The 19884-nt window shown below is 54.6% G+C and overlaps 1 protein-coding gene across 2 annotated transcripts in view; it reads left to right on the forward strand.

Moving 5' to 3' along the window:
* NOS1 (nitric oxide synthase 1) overlaps positions 1-18697 on the forward strand; it is a 76062-nt gene extending 57365 nt beyond the window's left edge. Inside the window, exons 16-29 of one of the 2 annotated variants that reach the window (XM_041488672.1) lie at positions 103-161; positions 2727-2843; positions 3399-3573; positions 4237-4375; positions 5041-5119; positions 5640-5833; positions 6746-6915; positions 7131-7341; positions 8199-8286; positions 8557-8678; positions 9109-9257; positions 9766-9960; positions 10698-10816; positions 11707-18697. In XM_041488672.1, coding sequence (XP_041344606.1) covers positions 103-161; positions 2727-2843; positions 3399-3573; positions 4237-4375; positions 5041-5119; positions 5640-5833; positions 6746-6915; positions 7131-7341; positions 8199-8286; positions 8557-8678; positions 9109-9257; positions 9766-9960; positions 10698-10816; positions 11707-11722 — 1833 coding nt within the window. In that variant the 3' untranslated portion in view covers positions 11723-18697. Of the gene's footprint in view, positions 1-102; positions 162-2726; positions 2844-3398; positions 3574-4236; positions 4376-5040; positions 5120-5639; positions 5834-6745; positions 6916-7130; positions 7342-8198; positions 8287-8556; positions 8679-9108; positions 9258-9765; positions 9961-10697; positions 10821-11706 lie in introns of those variants that run through there. The other variant, XM_041488673.1, reaches the window with a different exon arrangement.
* Positions 18698-19884: the final 1187 nt, after the last annotated feature.

A 19884-nucleotide genomic window follows, 5' to 3' on the forward strand; every position in this document is an offset into this window, starting at 1 on the left:
AACAGCGAGCAGGGAGCAGAGCCACGGCCCAGGCTGTGCTCAGGGCTTGGTTTCCTGCAAAACCTGGCAAAACTGATGGCCTTTTTTGTTCTTTCTCTGTAGAAATTTGGCTGTGCATTAATGGAGATGAAGAATCCCAACTCCAACCTGGAGGAGAGGAAGTAAGAGCACTCCAACCCCTTCCCCTCCCACTCCAACCCTTTCCCCTCCCAGTCCAAACCCCAGCATGCAGGACAGGTTCCCTGCCTCCCTCCTCTCACAGGGGAGTGTGAAATCCTCGGGCAGGTCTCACATTTGCAAATATCCAGGAATGGGACCTGCCTGGAGACCCAGGGAATGGAGAGACTGGAGCTCCCAGTGAGGACAAAAGCACAGATTCAGGGGTGCCTGTGGATCCCAGCTTGTAATTCCCTGGGGTGACACTTTAAAGCTTCTCTCTTCATCTTGAAGAGGCAGGAATCTGTGAAAAAAACAAATTAAAATAGGAATTTCCCCAAAATCATAGATTCTGAGCGTCAGGGCCTGTCCAGGAGGCACCAAAATAGTAAGAGTTGGAGGTAGGAGGGAGTTCCCAGCCTTGCAGATGTAGGTGGGGGAGGGCTGGAGAACCAGATTTAGCTCCATGCATGGTGTGAAAAGATTTCTAGGGAAAATTAGAGCTGTGATAATCCTGTGATGTTTGTAACCATTACCTTGGAGACAGAATCTGGGATTGTAGAAAATCCCCCTTCAGGGGAGGATGAGCTTTGTGCAGAACCCAGGGGGGGAAGGAAGGGAGGGCAGTGACAATGATCATTTGGGGTCTCCTCTTATTTTAGCTGTGAAGAATAAAATATTTCCCTGAACTGGGTCACTGCTGTGCCCTGGATTGTCTCCTGAGCTGACAACTGGCACAGGGCTGCTCCTTAATTCAGGAGGGATCCAGGGCAGTTCCAGCGCCCTGACTCAGGGCAGTGTCACCGGGATGGTGACAAACACACAGGGAGCAGTCTGTGGCTCTCCAGAGCAGCCAGGGCAGCTGAGGGATCCCTGCAGGGCTGCCCAGATGAAAACCCACCAGGCTCCTCATGGCCTCGTGCCCCAGTGGGGACAGTGACAGAACTGCCCTGGAGGGGTGGGCATGGAGAAGGGGCATTCCACACGTAATTCTCACCCTGAGGATCTTCTCCTTGGCTGCAGACGTGCTGCCCATGGCTGGTCAGGCAGATCTCAGGAGGTTAAAAGCCCCTGAGCTTGGTGCTTGCTGTCCCAGACACCTCCAAGTGTGATTTAAGGGCTGGTAGGAGTTTCTAAGAGCCAGGCAGGGACACCCTGCACTGCCCCAGGCTGCTCCAAGCCCCCTCCAGCCTGGCCTTGGACGCTTCCAGGGATCCACAGCTTCTCTTTTTGGGATTACCCCAAACAATATCCAGGACTTGCTAACATCAAGCACGCAAAAAACCTTTTGCAATGAGAAAAGGAGACCTGGAGGAGGCTGTTGGGGGAGAGGGCCAGTGTCAGCCTGGTTAAAGACACCTGGAGAGAGCAGCTCCTGTCCATGCAGCCCATGGAGCCCCAGCTCCCCCAGGGAATGCTGAGACCCCTCAGGGCAGGGTGGCCTCTCAGTGTGACAGTGTCACGGGAGCCTGTCAGGGCTCTCTGCCCACAACCCTGAGGCTGTGCTGAGCTTGGTATTTGGCTCCTCAGCAAGGGTTTCCCAAGGGTTTCCCAAAGCATTCCTCAGCCATTCCTCTTCCAAGCCTGCTGTTGAAGTGCAGCCCATCCATCCCACACTTCTCATTCCAGCTGCTGTCCCAACCTTGGGCCCAGAACCCACCTGGGCAATTTGGGCTTTGTGTCCATCTAATCCAGAGGGTTCTGCTGCCCTGAACAGCGCCTGGATTGCAGAAAATCCCTCACACTGCAGGATGAGCTTGGGGCATCTCGGAGGCCGGGGAGGGAGGCCACCTAAGCCGGGATAACCCAGAGAGGCCGTGGCCAGGGCCAGCACAGTGCAGGAGCAGAAAAGCATGGAGGCTGGGGAGAGGGAGGGGGCTGAGGGGCAGAGGTGGCACTGGGGCCCCGTGACCCGGCTGTCACTGGCTCGGGGCTGTGCTCTCCCGTGCCGTGCCGTGCCGTGCCGTGCCGTGCCGTGCCGTGCCGTGCCGTGCCGTGCCGGCTGCAGGAGCTGTGCCGTGACTCATGCACGCAGCACTGCTCACTGCTCTGCCTGTAAATTTAGAAACTCTTGTGAGGAGCAATTTTGGGAGATGGCTCAATTCAGAAATACTTCTGCTGTTGTCAGATTTTATTTTTTTCTCTCTGCTCCCCTTCCCCCTCCTCACCCCTTCTTCTCTCACTCCGTGTTTTTTTTTTAAATTTCCCACTTCCTATGAATGAAACAACCTCAGAATATCTCTTCAGACACACACCCGACCTTGTGTGCTGCCAGGGAAGGGCAGGGAAAGCCAAAGGTCCTGGCAGCTCTGCGTCAATGTGGTGGCCAGCACAGTGGGAGTGACAAGGACCTGGGTTCAGGGTCAGCATTCCTGCTCCAGCTGGGGGCTGCAGAGGGGTTGCTATGGCTTTACCCACGGAGGCAGCACATTCCTCTGCTCTTCCCACGCTGCCTGCTCGTGGAATTGTGAGCCCTGAGCTCTGCTTTGGTGCCCCGCTGTGAGCCCAAAGCCAGGTGAGAGGCACACAGGTGTCCCCAGTGTGACCCTGGGTGCTGTCGCTGTTCACAGGAGCTACAAGGTGCGCTTCAACAGCGTCTCCTCCTACTCGGACGCACGGAAATCCTCCAGCGATGGCCCTGACTCCAGGGACAACTTCGAGAGCACAGGGCCCCTGGCAAACGTCAGGTAAAGGGACAGGGCACAGACCCCACCTGACCCTGAGGGGTTTTGGTGATGTGCAGACCCCTCCTGGCTGCTGTGGCTGTTGCTGGGACAGGAGGGGCCAGCTGTGCTCTGGCAAACTTAAGAGCTTCTTGTTCCTGTAATGTTTCTATGAGACCTGGCTCTGAACTGAAATAATTCAGATCAATAGCTGCGATTTTCAAAACTTAATAGCTGTATCTGGATGAAGCTTTTGAACTTGACCTATCATTAGCTGACTTGCTACCCAGACATGTAGTCTCCAGTGCAGCACAAACTGCAAATTTTCACCAAAGCCACGCATCAACTGAATTCTAAGAATAAATTGTTCATATAGTAAGTGATAACAGCTGCATTGTGGTGAGTCACCCCACTGCACACTGGGGTTGAAAACTGCTCATCACCTTGTGTGTGTGAGAGAGTTGTGAGCCCTACGATTTAGGGACCACATTAGTAAACTCTGGTATCTTCTGGTGGGGTTACCTTCCCACTCAGGGTCCCTCCCAGCTGAGCAGCCACAGCTGAGCCATCTTTGCACAGGTTCTCCGTGTTTGGGCTGGGCTCCAGGGCTTACCCCCACTTCTGCGCCTTTGCCCGCGCCGTGGACACGCTCCTGGAGGAGCTGGGGGGAGAGAGGATCCTCCGCATGGGAGAAGGGGATGAGCTCTGTGGCCAGGAGGAATCCTTCAGGACCTGGGCCAAGAAGGTCTTCAAGGTAACCTGGGGCTGCAGGGAGGAGCAGGGGGAGAAGGACAGAGGTTGGAGCTGGATCTCCCTGCTGTGTCTGTCTGGATTGGGAGTGCCTCCTTCATCCCTGCTCTGCCCAGAGCCATTGCTTGTCTGCACTTGGGGTGTAGGGCAAGGTTTGAAGGGTGGGCAGGGCCCTGGGGGAGATTTTCCATGATAAAACTAAAGGTGTTTATTTTCCCTTAGAAAGGGCAATGTCTAGGACTGGGAAGAAGAAGTAAGGGATGTGGAGGGGCCATCCCAACACCGGATTTCAGGGATTTCCTGATTCCCTACTGCCGTGCATGGTGTAACTGGGACACTCCAGCACTGCTCCAGCCCACAGTAAAGAGGGTGGAGCTGATGCTGTGGTTTGTGCTGAGCACCCAAAGGTCAGCAACATGTTGAATTCCTGCATCATCCCAGATATCTGGGAAGGAGAGCCCCACAAGCCATGCCTGTGGCCACTGGTACAGCCCCACCCTGCTGGGGTCCTTCTCCGTATGGGTTTGTGGTATTTTCGGGGTCCCCCAACGAAGGCGAGGAAAATAATGAATCTGACTCCATGTTCTTAGAAGGCTAATTTATTTGGGTGGGGCTGAGGGGGTCAGCTGGGCTCGGGAGGTGCCTGAGGGCCTGGTGTGTGCTGCAGGCAGCGTGTGACGTGTTCTGCGTGGGGGACGACGTCAACATCGAGAAGGCCAACAACTCCCTGATCAGCAACGACCGCAGCTGGAAGAGGAGCAAGTTCCGCCTGACCTACGTGGCTGAGGCCCCGGAGCTCACACAAGGTACAGGCCTGGAGGGCTCTGCCTCTGGGGCACACGGACAAGGCACAGGGGCGAAGGGGCCAGACCCTGGTTTTTTGTCTCTGTTAAATTCCCAGCGTTTCAGCCCTGCCTTTCCTCATCCCATGCCCAAGGAACAGGCCCAGGCCTCTCTGGCCGGTCCTGTCTGTGTCTGTAACAGAGATGTTTGGACATGATCTGCTCTCCCTCCTCCTGACCCCGTTTTTTGAAGAGAGGAGCTGGAAAATTGGGATCTTTCCAGCCTTATTTTGTCCAATGCTGCTCCGTGGAGCATTGTGGAGCAAAGGCAGGTCCGGCCCGTGGACACCTGGCCCCTCAGCGGGGCTCCTGCAGCTCCTGCAGCACCGCCGCAGCTCTGCCCAAACCCAGGCGCTCTCCTGCCAGCCAGGTGGCACTGGCAGCGACGGGAGCTGTGCGAGTGTGAGGGAACTGCCCTGGGTGGTTTTGGAGTCCTCCGCTGTCACTAACAAAAAGGGCTGTCACTAACAAATGTGGGTCACCCCTGGGGTTTCTGGTCCCTTGGGCTCACAGGAGGGAGGTCAAACCCCTGTGGTCAGCTCTGGTCTGAGGGGCTGAACCCACAATGATCCTACAGAAGCCTTGGCCATGCTCTGCTAAATCCTTTCCCTGACTCTTTTCCTCCTCAGGACTGTACAGCATCCACAAAAAACGTGTCTATGCAGCCCGGCTCCTCACACGCCAGAACCTGCAGAGCCCCAAGTCCAGGTAGGAGATGCTGCTGTCCCAGTAGCTGAACACACACCTGGGGTACCCAGAACAGTGCTACAAACAGCTCTTGAGCCCTGGATGTCCATGGAATCCACCTTTGTGCAGGCCATGAGTCAGCCTGGAAGGCAGTGGAGGGTGTTCCTGGCCTCCAAGCACGGTGGAATTCCTGCAGGTCCCTCCCTCAGCCCACGGCATGGGGAGCTGGCTGGAGGGGCAGCAAAGAAAGGATAAAATTGCTGAGCAAGAGGTTCAATTGCTTTTTCCCTTTAAAAAAGTCCCTGAGGGTGAGTCAGGACGTGCTGCCGTGTCCCTTCTCCCTGCTGTGACCTTGGTGACACGGCCACCACAGCCTGGACGTGCCACCACCCCTGCCCAGCTCACCAGCAGCTCCTGAGACCAGGGCTCAGCCACTCCCTGAAGGCTCTTTGGGGGCTTTCCCAAAGATCATCCCAAAGTCGGCAATTTTGGGGAAGGATCCCCCAAACCACTTTTTCCTGCTCTCCTCCTTCCCCTGCAGCCGCCTGACGATTTTCCTGCGCCTGCACACCAATGGGCACCAGGAGCTGCAGTACCAGCCCGGGGACCACCTGGGCGTCTTCCCGGGCAACCACGAGGACTTGGTCAATGCCCTCATCGACAGGCTGGAGGATGCCCCTCCGACCAACCAGCTGGTGAAGGTGGAGCTGCTGGAGGAGAGGAGCACGGCTCTAGGTAATCAGGGAGCACAGGTGGCCTCTTTCCTCCTTTCCCTGAAGTTCTTGTAGTTCCTCAGGGAGGTGGGTGGCCCCAGGAAAATTATTTTCATCTCCTTGCTGTGTCTGTCTGGATTGGGAGTGCCTCCTTCATCCCTGCTCTGCCCAGAGCCATTGCTTGTCTGCACTTGGGGTGTAGGGCAAGGTTTGAAGGGTGGGCAGGGCCCTGGGGGAGATTTTCCATGATAAAACTAAAGGTGTTTATTTTCCCTTAGAAAGGGCAATGTCTAGGACTGGGAAGAAGAAGTAAGGGATGTGGAGGGGCCATCCCAACACCGGATTTCAGGGATTTCCTGATTCCCTACTGCCGTGCATGGTGTAACTGGAGATGGAAAACCTTAATCCACTGTCTCAGAGTGGGATGAAAACCAGGATTTGCCCACCTTGGTGTAGGAATGTGCCTCCTCTTGATGGAGTGGCAAAACTATCCCCCCAAAAAGGAAAAAAGCTCAGAAGTTTCTGTCCTGTATCAGATAAAAAGGCATCTCATAGGCCAAAGAGACTTCACCTCAAACTTAAGGGTAGCCAATTGGACAGAAGCCAAAAAGTCCCACCTAAACAATTTACTAGAAAAAGAAGTGAACAAAGAAACTAATGGCTTTTATGAGGTGTTTTACCAAGAGCAAGAACCTCGTGCAACTACATCCGTTTTTTCTGTTTGTTGTTTTCCCTTTTATTAAACCTTTTTGTTTCCAACAGTGCAACAGAAGCCATCCTGCTAATTTTGTGCCTCCAAAAGTAGCTGAACTATCTTAAGTGTGTTATAGACCTCCAAAAGCTTATGAGAAGACCTAGCTCGAAAAAGCACATAAAACACCTTGGCCCTGCTGCTCAGCTGATCCCAGGCTTGTGCTGGATTCCCTCCTGGCAGGTGTCATCAGTAACTGGACAGACGAGAACCGTGTCCCACCCTGCACCATCTTCCAGGCCTTCAAGTACTACCTGGACATCACCACTCCTCCCACCCCGCTGCTGCTGCAGCAGTTTGCTCTGCTGGCCACCAATGACAAGGAGAAGAAACGTCTGCAGGTCCTCAGCAAGGTAAAGAGCCCAAGCCCCAGGTTCTGCAAGGGCCTGGGGGCAATCACAGCCCAGACAAGGCACTTCCATCCCACACTGTGCTTAGGCTGTCTCCACCCCTGAGCAGGGCTCAGGGGGCCTTCGCTGCCAGCCACTCCAGCTTTGCCATGCAAAAGCTGGGATATCACCTGGAAAAGGTGGATCCTGCAGCTCTCTCCTCCCTCCCTCTTTCCCAGGGCTTGCAGGAGTACGAGGAGTGGAAGTGGTCCAAGAACCCCACGATCGTGGAGGTGCTGGAGGAGTTCCCCTCGGTGCAGATGCCCTCCACACTGCTGCTCACCCAGCTGCCCCTCCTGCAGCCTCGCTACTACTCCATCAGCTCGTCCCCAGAGATGTACCCAGGAGAGGTGCACCTCACCGTGGCTGTGGTGTCCTACCGCACCCGAGGTACCGCCGCAGGGCTGGGCTCTGGGGGAAGCAGCACCACAGGGGCAACCATACCACAGCTCTGGCAGGGAGATGTTCCTTTAAAGCCTTTCTGCGTGCTGCAGATTCCCCCAGACCACAGCACTGCTGTCCCATGTCATGGAGAGTGGCAGTAACACAGAGGTGACCCTTCTGGGGTGGTGTCTTGGTTTAAAAGACGGGTGTCTGCTAAGGAAAGCAGGAGCTGCCCTTGAAATGGAAAATGCAAACTCCCTCCCTCTGAATTATTTTAATTTTGAATTTGAGGGGCTCTCAGGCAAAGAAATGTGAATAGAAATAACAGTTCTTTATTAGGGAAAAAAATGAATTACACCTTTCAGCCTGAGACAGGCAGGTCCATAACCCAAGCTCCATGTAGGATTCTGTTTGCCCACCCCAAAATCCACATTCCCAGTAGCCTGACTTGTGTAGCAGTGACACTGATGTGTCCAAGCATGGTCATGGTGTGGGTGGACATAGCCCTGGCGCTCTGCAGGACACAGGGAGGACAGTGGAGCTGCCATGGAGCGTTTGTGTTTGAGAGCATCCTGATGCTGCCCCCGCCGAAAAGGTCCAGAGGAGAGCCAGGTGCTCCCTAAGGAGTGTGAAGGTCCAGCTATGCCAGGTCTAAGTCCTCGGTAGCTCCACAGAGGGATCCAAGTGCCAAACTCTGCCAAGTTCGTGGAGAATGGATGCTGAGATATGAAATGTTTCAGGGAGGTGTTCATGCAGGATGTAGCAGGGAGGGTTTTAGGAAAGAAAACAGAATTGTTGGGTGATGTGCCATGTACAGACCTCCTTCCCTCTCTCTCTCCCTCCCTCCCTCCCTCCCTTCCCAGATGGAGAGGGACCAATCCACCACGGAGTGTGCTCCTCGTGGCTCAGTCGGATCCAGACAGATGAAGTGGTGCCCTGCTTTGTACGAGGGTGAGTAACCCACACAAGATCAGGTGTGAAGAAGACTGGGTGAGACCTCGCACAGGATGAGCTCTCTGCCCTCGACTGTTGTCACAGTGGGAGAAAACAGGGCTGGGTTTGTGAGAAAATGGTTCCCTTTTGAGAGAAATTCTGCACCAAAATGTCACATCCTGGGATTTCACCTCATTTTCTGCCCCTCATTCTCTGGGAGCTGTCTCAGCTGGCTGTGGGCAGAGGGAACACCCTGCTGGTGTTTAACTAGAGCTTTGATGTGTGCAGTGCCCCCGGGTTCCACCTGCCCCAGGACCCCCAGGTGCCCTGCATCCTCATCGGCCCCGGCACCGGCATCGCCCCTTTCCGCAGCTTCTGGCAGCAGCGGCTCTTCGACATCCAGCACAAAGGTGGGACCATCCTCTTCCTCACCTCACACAGATTTTGGGTGGGGCCATCCTTTCACTTCAAACAGAATTTGGGTGGAGCATCCTTCCTCACCTGGTCCAGATTTTGGGTGGGGCTGTCCTTCCTCACCACACACAGATTTTAGGTGAGGCCATCCTCTTCCTCACCTCACAGATATTGGGTAGGGCTGTCTCCTTCCTCACCTCACACAGATGTTGGGTGGGGCTGTCCTTCCTCATCTCACACAGATTTTGGGAACCCTGGGTCAGGGTGTCAGGGTGTGGGTCTCACCCTGCCAGGGGTTTCCCAGCAGATCTGCTGGCAGTCTGGAGGGAGGTGGCTCGTGGGAATGGGAGGTGGCTCGTGGGAATGAGAGGTGGTTCGTGGGAACTGGTGTCCTCAGGCTGAGTGCTGTCCCCACGCTGTCCCCAGGGCTGAAGCCGTGTCCCATGGTGCTGGTGTTTGGCTGCCGGCAGTCCAGGATTGACCACATCTACAAGGAGGAGACGCTCTTTGCCAAAAGCCAGGGTGTCTTCAGAGAGCTGTACACGGCCTATTCCCGGGAACCCGACAAACCAAAGGTGGGCACGGCCCGGGAATGCTCCCCGTGCCCACGGCGAGCCAGCAGGGCTGGTTCCCTGGCCAGTGGTGGCTCACCCCTGGGGCACAGAAATGTGCAGGATTGTCCCTTCCCCGTGGGCACCATTCCCAGGGTGTGTCCCCATGCCAGTGCCAGCCAGAATGTGTGCCCAGACTGGTCATGCAGCCATCCAGGTGAGAGAGGAGGAGGGGAAAGGAGAATGGGAAAGGAAAGGAAAAAAGATGTCACCCAGTGGGGTGGCCCAGAGCCAGTGCAAATACCTGCTTCAAATTCCCACTGGGACTGGACGGGCCTGGCAATGGAAGAGATGGTGCAGGTGTGCCCACACAAGAGCAGACGGATGCTTTGCTGCTGTCCCCATCTCTTTTTTGTCACTGTGGGTGCTGCAAGGCACAGCTGTGTCCCCCAAAGAGGGGTCACTCCTCAGTGCTGCCCGCAGGGCAGGACAAACCCGAGTTAATCCCAGCTCCCTCCTTCTCATCCCTCAGAAATACGTGCAGGACGTGTTACAGGAGCAGCTGGCCCAGACCGTGTTCAAAGCACTGAAGGAGCAGGGAGGCCACATCTACGTCTGCGGGGATGTCACCATGGCCGGGGACGTCCTCAAGGCCGTGCAGCTCATCGTGAGGCAGCAGGGCCAGCTGTCAGCAGAGGAGGCAGGAGCCTTCCTCAGCAAGCTGCGGGTGAGCCGTGTCTGCAGCGTGCCACCGCCACCCGCGCGTGCCACCGCCACCACTCCTGCCACGGGCACTGCACCTGCTGCCTGCCCCCTGTGCCCAGGGAGGGTCGGGAGGGGACATTCCAAAGGTTTCTGTGTGCAGGGAGGTCACCTGGCTCCTCGGGGGAGCGGGCTGAGCGCCGGTGCCAGCGCTTTTGGGCACCCCTGGCAGGGCTTGTTCACCATCCATCAAAAAATTGATTTATCAGGGCATTTTGTGGGTCCCCACTGCAAATCTCTCTGTCTGTGTGCCCCGTGCCAGATACAGATGGTGAAGCTGAAGCCTAAATGAGCTCAGTTTGGGACACAGACCCATGGATGGATGCTGGAACAGTTCTGCTTCTCCCCATGAGGATAACTCAGCATGATTCCCATGGGATTTCCCCTCCTGAAGCATGTCCCCACCTCCATCCAGGCCCCATCCAAGGGAGCCTAGAGCCTCTGGCTGTCCACAGACTGCCCTTGGGCTGCTGTGCCCCTGCCAGCCAGGAATTTCCAGCAGCTGAAGGGGTCTGATGCCCAGAAGAGCCCCACTGTGCCCAGGGTGTGACCTTGGGAAGGTCACTCCACCCTCTGTCCTCTCGTGACAGACCCCAAACCCTTTCCCGTGCTTTTGCTGCCTCCCCACCACGCAGGATTTTGCTGGGGCCGACCCCAAGCATTCACAAATCCCATTTTTCCCTCTGCCACCCTCCCTCCCAGGATGACAGCCGGTACCACGAGGATATTTTTGGAGTCACCCTGCGCACGTACGAGGTGACAAACCGCCTTAGATCCGAGTCCATCGCGTTCATCGAGGAGAGCAAAAAAGACACGGATGAGTGAGTCAACACGTTTGTTTTAACCCCTGCAGCCACCTCGTGGGCTGGGGGATGGGGAAGGGTGGGAAAGGATGGGAAAGGATGGGAAAGGAAGCCCTGGCTTTTGTGCACACCTTGAAGCAGAGGCTGAGGAAAGCACTGATTTTAGCTCTGGAAGCCTGGCAGTGCCTCTGGAATAGCTGTCACCTCTCTAGGATAAATCCCCCCAGCTTCCCAATTTATTGCACTGATGTGCTCAGACCTGACAATCCCGTCCAAAGGAAAATGGTCCTGCCTGCTGCCTGCTTCCAGGCTGGCAAAACCCACACGTAGGGGTGGCTCTCCCCAGCTGCAGGGGAGCCTGGCTGGCTCCAGGTGTTCAGCTCTTCATGCCCCTTCAGGAAAGATCCTGAGATTTTTCTCCCTGCTGTTGCAAAAACAATAGAAGTGAAAAAAAAAAAAAGAAAAAAAAGAAATCTTGACATTTGCTGTGTTTGTTTCTGCTCTACCAAGTCCTGCCATTTGCTCAGCTTGGTCGTGGTGGGATTTTCCCTGGCTGAGCAGAAGGATTATTTAGGATAAAGGCTGGGCAGCTGCATGGATCATGCTCCTTGTGCTGGCCCTTGGTAGCCTGGGGTGAAACCCCTTCCATGTGTAGTGCCTGGAGTGGGTTTCCCCACATCCCTGAGGTTTGGCAGGAATTTTTCTCCAAGGAATCACATACTCTGGGGTTTGGATTCTAGCAGTGTGCCTCAGTTTCCCACCTGTGGATAGGGATAAAGGTCACCTTCCTGCCCCCCTCAGCCAGCTCTGTAAACTCCTGCCCACAACACGGAAAGGCCAGGTGGGGATGATCCTGCTGCTCCTCACTGCTCCCTCTAAGGCCAGCCTTTCTCCCCTTTCCCTTGCAGGGTTTTCTGCTCCTAACTGGACCCTTCGCCCCCAGGGGATGCCAAACCAGTCCCAGCACCTGCTGCCCCCTCCAGCTGGAGGGCACTGGGTTTTGTATTTCACGGACACGGTGGCTCCTTTCCCAGGGGAACTGCCCATGGAAAGCGCTCTGTCTCTCGTCCTGTTGTTGTGTCCTGATGATGATGATGATGATGACTTTTATTTCCTTTCCTTCCTCCTTCTCTTGCTCTTGTCCTGTGGCCATTTCTTTTCACTTCCTTCCCTTTCCCTGGATTTCCCCACTGGAGTTTGATGGCTTTATAACCTGCAGTGGCTCTTTTCAGAATTCCACACTTCCCCTCCTTCCCATGAGGGCATTTTGCAGCTGCATGAAATCACCACCTTTGTGATCATTTTTGGGAGTTCCTGGGGGTGAGCAGAGGTGGCAGGGGCTGGGCAATGGCGAGGTCTTGTTTCTTGTCCAGAGCTGGGGGTTGTTCCTGCCAGGCTCCCTCTTTCCCCAGCTCGGGGCTTGGCTGAATCCTTGTGTTTCCATGGCTTTTCTCTGGATTTGGACAAACCTGCGCATATGACCGAGGCTGGGGGCAGATGATGTGCAATTCCCTTAAATTTTATTCATCCCCAAGCAGCCTGGGTACAGCTGTGTGGTTTTTGATCTGATTTATGTGTCATGATTGCTCCTAAACGGGCCCTGCTTTGTCTCTCTTCTACTGCTCTCTTTTCCTGCTCCCTCTGAGCCTCTCCTTTTGCTCACTCCCAACTTTTGCTGGCATGGAAGTTCTCCCACAAGCTCTGAGCACACAGGCTGATGTGCAGGCCAAGGAAAAGCTCCTGGCAGTGACTTCTGCAGGGGGTTTTCCAGGGAGTATTTGATCTGCAGCCACGCTGGCTGCACCCAGAGCTTTGCACACCCTGATCCCTCTCCCAGGTGAGCCTGGAAAGCCACGAGGATGGGACAGAAGCAGCTCTCAGCTGCCAGAGGGAACAAAGGCAGCACTTGGAGGAGATGGAGGCTCCAGGTCTTTGGCGAGGATGTGCCCACAGAGGAACCAGGAAATCCAATAGCCAGCAGCTCTTAGCATGTCTCATGAGCACTTGTGGGACAGCAGACCCAGCCCTTTCCACATTTTAGGGAGCAGAAAGTGCCACTGTGGAGCCACCTGCCTGCCAAGAGAGACGTGTGTGGCATTTTGGGGGTGAGGCAGGCCCCTCTGTGCCACCTGCCAGTGGCATGAGCTGTCTCAGCCAGGACAGCTCCTGTGAGAAGGGAGGTGAGATCAGCTGCAAAGATGCTGGGCTCTGACACGCTCACACCTCAGCCCTGCTGCAAGAACCTGGCCCCAAAAGCAATTTAACACAACCACAGAAAGGTTGGAAGAAACAGAAAGCCTCTAACAGAGAAAAGCTGTCTGCAAGGGAAAGCAAACATGACCTTGTGTGTCCTTCCTCCTGCTGCACCCTGAAGAATCACAAAACATTCTGAACTTGAAGGGACCTACAAGGATCCAGCCCAGCTCCTGAGTGAATGGCCCCTCCAGGGACTGAACCTCAGCGTTTTTAGCACCAGGCTCTGCCCAGCTGAGTCCATCCCAGGTTTGTCCTCCCTCACTGCCACCACAAGGACAGCAGGACATGGCTGCAGCTCTTGCTGGAGGCAGGGATGCAGGGTTGGCATCTTGAGGTGGCAGCTGCTGATCGTCCCCTCCTGCCCTGCTCTGCCCAGCTGTGCATGGATATCCTGGATGGAGCCGAGCTCCTGGACTGCTGACAGCACAGGGATTGCCCAGGAGCTTTCACAGGGCTCAGATCACCTGCTAAAGGCAGCACAGAAAGAGCTGCAGGAGCTCTACTGCTCTCCCAGCCATGGAACAAGCTCCCTCGTCTCCATGGGCTGTAACACCTTCTGCAACTTCGACCCCCTGAATCCCTGAAGCATCTCCAGCCCAAAATCCAGGAGCAGAAGGGCTCCAGGCACCGGGAGAATTTGAGATCCAGGTCTGCTGGTGCCAGCCGAGCATCCAACACGGGATAAAACGAATAAATGCTGCCACGGTGTGGCCAGAGCTGAGCTGGCAGGGCTGGCAGGGCTGGGCTGTGTGGCACTGCCTCGGCACTTGGTGACCTGGAGGGGAAAGCTGGAGAGCACGGAGGAAAGGACAGCCCACCCCAATCCCAGGGCGGGCAGTGGCATGGGGGAGCTGGGCCCCTTGGCTTGGGATGTGTGAGTTTGGGAGAGGTCTGGGAGAAAACCCCCTGGCTCCAGAGCTGGGAACTTGCAGCAAGCTTGGCCTTGACCCCCATCCTGTGGCTGCAGAACTAAGCTGAAATCAGAAAGAAAATCAGAAAGAAAGTCAGACTCATCCTCTTCTTCTGGGAAATTCTGGCTCCTGCATTGTGCTCTGGTCCTCCTTCAGAAGAAGGGAAGATGCAACCTGACAAGGAGGAGGAGGAGGAGGAGGTGGTAATGCCCAAAGAAACATCTCTTTGTCCTCTTCCCAGCTCCCGCCGTGGTGCTGGCAAGGCTTCCCCCCTGTGCTGCCTCCTGCCTGCCCTGCTGTACCATCTCCCACCTGGGTTATCTTGCTTTTTGTGCATCCCAAAGCTCATCACCTGCATCTCCCTTCCCAGGGGAGCCAGCAGGGCAGCACAGCCCTCCTGCCATGGGTCTGCAGAGGGTCTGGGCTGGGCAGGCAGAGCTCAGCAAACACCTGAGCCTGAGCCCTGCCGAGCCCTTGGAGGGGAAATGCTGCTTTAAGGCTCCTTGCCTGGACCTGGAGCAGAAATCCCCTCCCTGCCATGAAGGTCCATGAGGTTATAGCCCCACAGGGCTCCGAGCTGCCTCTGCTCCCACTGGCTCCTCACAAGCTGCACCACTGGGAATTTTGATTCACTGTTTGCTGTTGAGTCAGTCTCAGACGTCTGAACTGCTCCCCTTCATCCCCTCCACCTGCAGGGGCTTCGCACTCCCCTTGAGCTCCATTTTCTCCCATAGCAACAGGGGAAGGAAACTTGTGGATGTGCTTTATTATTCCTGAAATGTGGCTCTTCCAGCCTGGCCTCTGCTCGTCTCCCTGTGGCCTTTCTGACATGCAGGTGAAGCCACAAAATCTCTGCTATGAGCACAGAGGGAGGTGGGTCTGCCCCAGCCCGGGGCCCTGAGCTGCTCCAGGGGTCACACACGCAGGGCTTGTGCCTCTGGGGCACTCAGGTGACAAATCTGTCCCCTCTGGGTGCCTGCTGCCCACCTCTCCTGTGCTGGACCCGATGGACCCAGCCTGGCCAGCGTCCCAGTTGCTCTCCTGAGGATCTCTACCACCACCACCACCACCCCAGTTTGGAGCAGCTCTTCTGCTTTTCACTCTCCAGGTGTTAAAGAGACTCTTCTCTGAACAGGAGGTTTGATTTTCAAGACACTAAAAAGTGGGGTTTTTTGCAAAGATTTCACTTCCTAGTTCTTTCAAGTGTCCACAGAGAGTCATTATATGGATTTGAAAACCCAGGGGGAAAGGTTTTGGGTTTTCCCACCCTGCTGTGTCCACCAGCAGGGAAAATCCATTCAGTGCACAGGTATCCAATGCTGTGCTGTTGGTGATTTCCGAGGTTTCATCTCCTGGGAAGGGCTGCCTGGGAGTTTGTTGTTCTTCTTTTTATGAGAGACAATGGCAAAACAATGAGACAACAACAAAACAATGAGACAACAGCAAAACAATGAGACAAGGGCAAAACAATGAGACATCTGCCACCAGGAGTGGCCTCACAGGGCTGTCACCTCCACGTCGTGGCCTGAGCTTGTTGCTCGAGAGGAACTGAGCCAACCTGGCCAGAGAATGGGATCTGGCTCCGGGCTGTCCCTGGCCCCTCTGTGCCTGTATGTCCCCAGGGGGAGCAGGACTGTGTGCACACCCTGAGCACGGGGAGCTGAGGGATCTGAGGTGTCTGTGCGGGGCCAGCAGTCCTGCAGCTGTGTCCTGGCCAGGAGCCACCCCCTGCAGGGAGGACGTGGGCACAGAGGGGACAATGCCCCCGTGGCTGCTCCTTCCCTGTCAGTGTGTGATTCCTCTGCCCCATCCTGGCTGCTCCCCCTGGAGATCCCTCCCTTGGCAGCCCTGCCTGCCCAGCTGGAGGTGCAGGTGCTGGGACAGGGACTCACAGTGCCTTGTGCTGGGCAGGGGGCACGGCACTGCTCCTGCCTCGGGCTCCTTCTCCCCTGGGATAACTGGGAGCAAACCCAGCCCCATCCCCCGAGCTGGGGTTTCCCAGGGGGATGGAGATGAGGGGAGGTCACAGTGGGGCTGGGAACCCCCCACGCCCTGGAGACCCTGCTCTGGTCACACTGGGGGAGAGGTCCTGTTTGGGCTCGCAGCCTCATGGACTTGCACCAAGCCCAAGCCAAAGCTGCTGCCTCCTGACTTCTGACCACTGAAGCCATTCCATTGCCCCCCGAGGGTTCCCACCATTTTTTGGAAGGATGATTTTATGCTCAAAACTCAATTCTGTTCCTGCTTTCACCAGGGACTCGTTCTCAGCTTCAGAACTGCTCTGATAACTCTGCAATTGTGTTGACAGTTCCAGAGGGGAGCACAATCCCTTCCCAGAACAGATGGAGACACATTTTCAGGACCATTCAACTTTGCTGTAATTCCCTGTTTGTTATAACAATTCCTTCTGCTGTAACAGGGAGAGCAAAATTTGGCCAGTGGTCTTGAAAAACCTGTAATCCTGAACTTGGATAAAATTAGCCTGGAATCCAAGTCCTCCCAGATCCAAAATGCCTTCCACACCTGCTGGCTTCAGTGGCACTGGGGATTTTGGCAGCTTGCACGGCAGCAGCAGCAATTTCAGAATATTTTTGCGTGTGTCAATCTGCGCTTGCACGTGCCTGCAATGCATGGCTCCAGCAATCCCTGGGAAATCTCCCCCTTCCCAGGAAAATCCCAGCTCCAGCTTCTTCCATGTGGCCATGTGTGCTCAGCAGGGAGCCAGGGGAGAGGGAGCAAGCTGCTGCTCTAAAGCACTTGGTTGCAGAGGTGAAATAGAATTTAGGAGAGGTGAAAATCAGCTTGGGTTTGGCCCAGGGAAACTCGTGGCATATCCAAGCATTGCCATGCAGATCCACCTTTTTTTTTTTTTTTTTCCTGCTGGGAAAATGAAGCAGACTGGCAATTCCCGGCCTCCACCCCTGCAGATATTTGGCTGTGATGGAAATTTGAACCCTGGAATCACAGGAATAAAACCCCAAGAGGTTGTGAGCTCAGAGCTGAGCAGTGGCAGCACCTCACTGCCAGGGCTGCTGCTCTCCTGCCTCACTCATCCACGTCCTACCTGGCCAGATTTTGGGGAGGGAGGAGGGAGGAAGCGCCTTGCAGTGAGCAAATCAAACCTGTGAGGCTGGCCCTGAGAATTCCTGGTTTATCAGGAGCCTGTAGGCTGAAGTTTTGCAGCTATTCCTCATTGCTGTGGTGAGGAATTGGGCAAGACTCTTGTATCCAAAGCTTTCAGAGCTGTTCTGGAGCTGTGGAAAAGCAAGAACTGGGATGCAGGGCAGCTGTCTGCAGGGCTGGTGCAGAAATCTGGGAGGCAAAAACACCAGGCAAAGTATTTTCCTTCCAGGGGCATCCTTAATACCTGGAAAATTAAAAGGCTAAATACTGGAAAAGTTGGTCTAAGAGAGGAGCTAATTCAGGGCTTCTTTTGGCTGCTTTGTTTTCATGTGTTGGTTTTGGGGTGGGGAAAGCAAACAGAGAGCAAACAGCCAGTGTATCAAATTTGGATAAAATCAAACTTTTTGTTCCTACAATAACTGCCGGCGGAGATTTTTAAAATTTATCAAGGGCAACAAAACAGCCTTAATTCACTGAGACATTAATGCTCCTTGCTTCTGAGCCTGCCTTTTTGTTCTCCTCTCCGTGTGACCGTGGCATGGAATCCTGTCTTAACAAAAGCCACTTCCCAGCAGCACAGAGGATGCTCAGGAACAGGAGATGGGGTTGGAGAATCTGCCTGCGAGTGAGATTCAGTGCAAAATCCCTGCTTTGATAAAACCCCACAATACAGGCAAATCCCCACAATTCCCAAGGTTGAATTCCCATGCTCTGCTGCCTTGAAATGCCTTTAAAAACCCCGGGCTGTGTGTGCTTTGTGAGCAGTGTGCGGCTTTTGCAGAGTGCACACACCATTCCCCAGGCAGAGGATGAGCAGAGCACGATGACTTTCAGCCGGGACTCGTCGCTTTTTCGATTGCACAGAGTTAAAAACACCACTTCTGCCGGCTGCCTGGGGAATTTGATATTCAGTGCCAATTAATTTTTGTAATAGGAGCAGGGATTTATCCCCTTGGCTCCCCCAGGCACCTTCAGTGTCAGACTCAAAGGTTGGGTTGGAGTTTTTCATTTTCCAGTGGCCTTTTCCTGAAGAGCAGCGGTGAGGACGGGGAGTGGGCTGGGGAAGGTGGCAGCTTTGGGGCAGGGAACTCCCAAATTTTCCATTGTAAACCCTTCAGATGTGGGTAAATCCTGCTGGGCTGTGTGGGGCTCCAGGCCCTGGCTGCTCCCTGCTCCCCTCACACCCTCACGTCACTGTGCCTTCATCCGCTCGAGGAAACGATGCCGAGATTTGAGCCTGGCACTCTCACTTTGCCTCCCATCCCCAGCTGCGTGTGGGGCAGGGGGGTCTCCTTTTGTAGCTGCTTTCTGTGTGATCCCAGGGTAGGTTTGTGCAGGGGTGGGGTGACCCGAGCTGTGTGTGATCCTCCCAGTGCTTTAAGCAGCCAGAAACGTGGTTCTTCCCCTACCTCCGAGCTCTCGATGCTGCTAAAATCTCTGCCATTCGTCCCCCGTGCTCCAGCCCCTCTCTCAGACTGGCTCTGGCTCTGTTTGCAAGATATCCACGTTGTTCTGAAGCATGCACCTCTCTGTATAGTCCCAATCTTCTGATTTTATGGAATACTTATGCCTGTTTGCATTACGGTCAAAATAAAAAAGTGAACTAAAAGCTGTTCTTCTCTCCTCTCTGGGTTTTTAACACCAGAAGGTGCTCGAGGTCTCTGCTGGTGCCTTGGCCTCGCTCTGCTCTGCCACCTGTAATGCCAGGGTGCCACAAATAGCAGTGGCAGTCAGCAGCACCCGCTCACCTGCCAGACACAGACAGCGCCTGTGAGGTGCCTGAGTCACAGCACAGCGTGTGAAAACACCTTCGCTCTCCTGGGAACAGCCAGAAAGTTCAGTAACGGACAGCAGGGCACAAGGACCACAGAACAAAGGTTATTATGGCCAGGTGCATCTCGGCACTCAGCCAAGTTGCTATTTTGGAAACACCCTTCATATCCCATTTCTGTTGCATATTCATAGACCCTCATGCACAGTAAACTTTTCCCAAACTGGTTTATATGTTCCAAGAACTGCTTAGCCTGCCTCCTCCTTAGAGCACGCACATTCCTTGGTTGTGGTTTTAGTCCTTTCTTATCATCTCCTGGTTTTGGGCCTTTCTCCCCACTGCCCTCAGACTGTGGGTGCTGATAATTGCAATATCAACAGCAGGGTCCTCACCCTGTGTTCACTGGGTGCTATCCCATCCCAGCAGGCACTTTAACACAAGCACACTGATATCAGCTATTTCACTGAGCTTGATTAACAGCAGAAATAAAAACTGTATCTTTATAACAAAGTCACTTTAACACCACACGTATAAAATCTATGTTAATATTTGCAAAAAGCCAATGTTATAATATGCATCTATAACACGCAGATCCTGTCATTTATCCTGTGTCCTTGGGGGGAAATGTCACAGGGCTGGCTGTGTGCAATCCAGGGCGAGTTCTGGAGCCTTGGGAACACAGCAAAAGCAGTCCAGGCTGGAGCTGAGAGGCCTGGAAATGAGAAAGAAATGAGAAAGAAATTAAATGAGAAAGAAATGAGAAAGCGGCCAGGGCAGAAATACGGACATGGCTTTTCCCATGGGACAATGATTTTCCCATGTAAGGGAAAAGGGAGCTTATTAAAAAAGAGATTTTTTTCATGGGCAGGGAGGGGCTTCCCACTGCCAGAGGGCAGGGTTAGGTGGGACAGTGGGAAGGAATTGTTCCCTGGGAGGGTGGGCAGGCCCTGGCACAGGATATTGATACTCATTGATCCACTTTAGGTATTTCTGCTATTGACGAGGACCCCTCTGTGCACCCTTTT

This window comes from Pyrgilauda ruficollis, unplaced genomic scaffold (assembly GCF_017590135.1).
Source record: "Pyrgilauda ruficollis isolate IOZ18807 unplaced genomic scaffold, ASM1759013v1 scaffold9, whole genome shotgun sequence".
Lineage (NCBI taxonomy): Eukaryota > Metazoa > Chordata > Aves > Passeriformes > Passeridae > Pyrgilauda > Pyrgilauda ruficollis.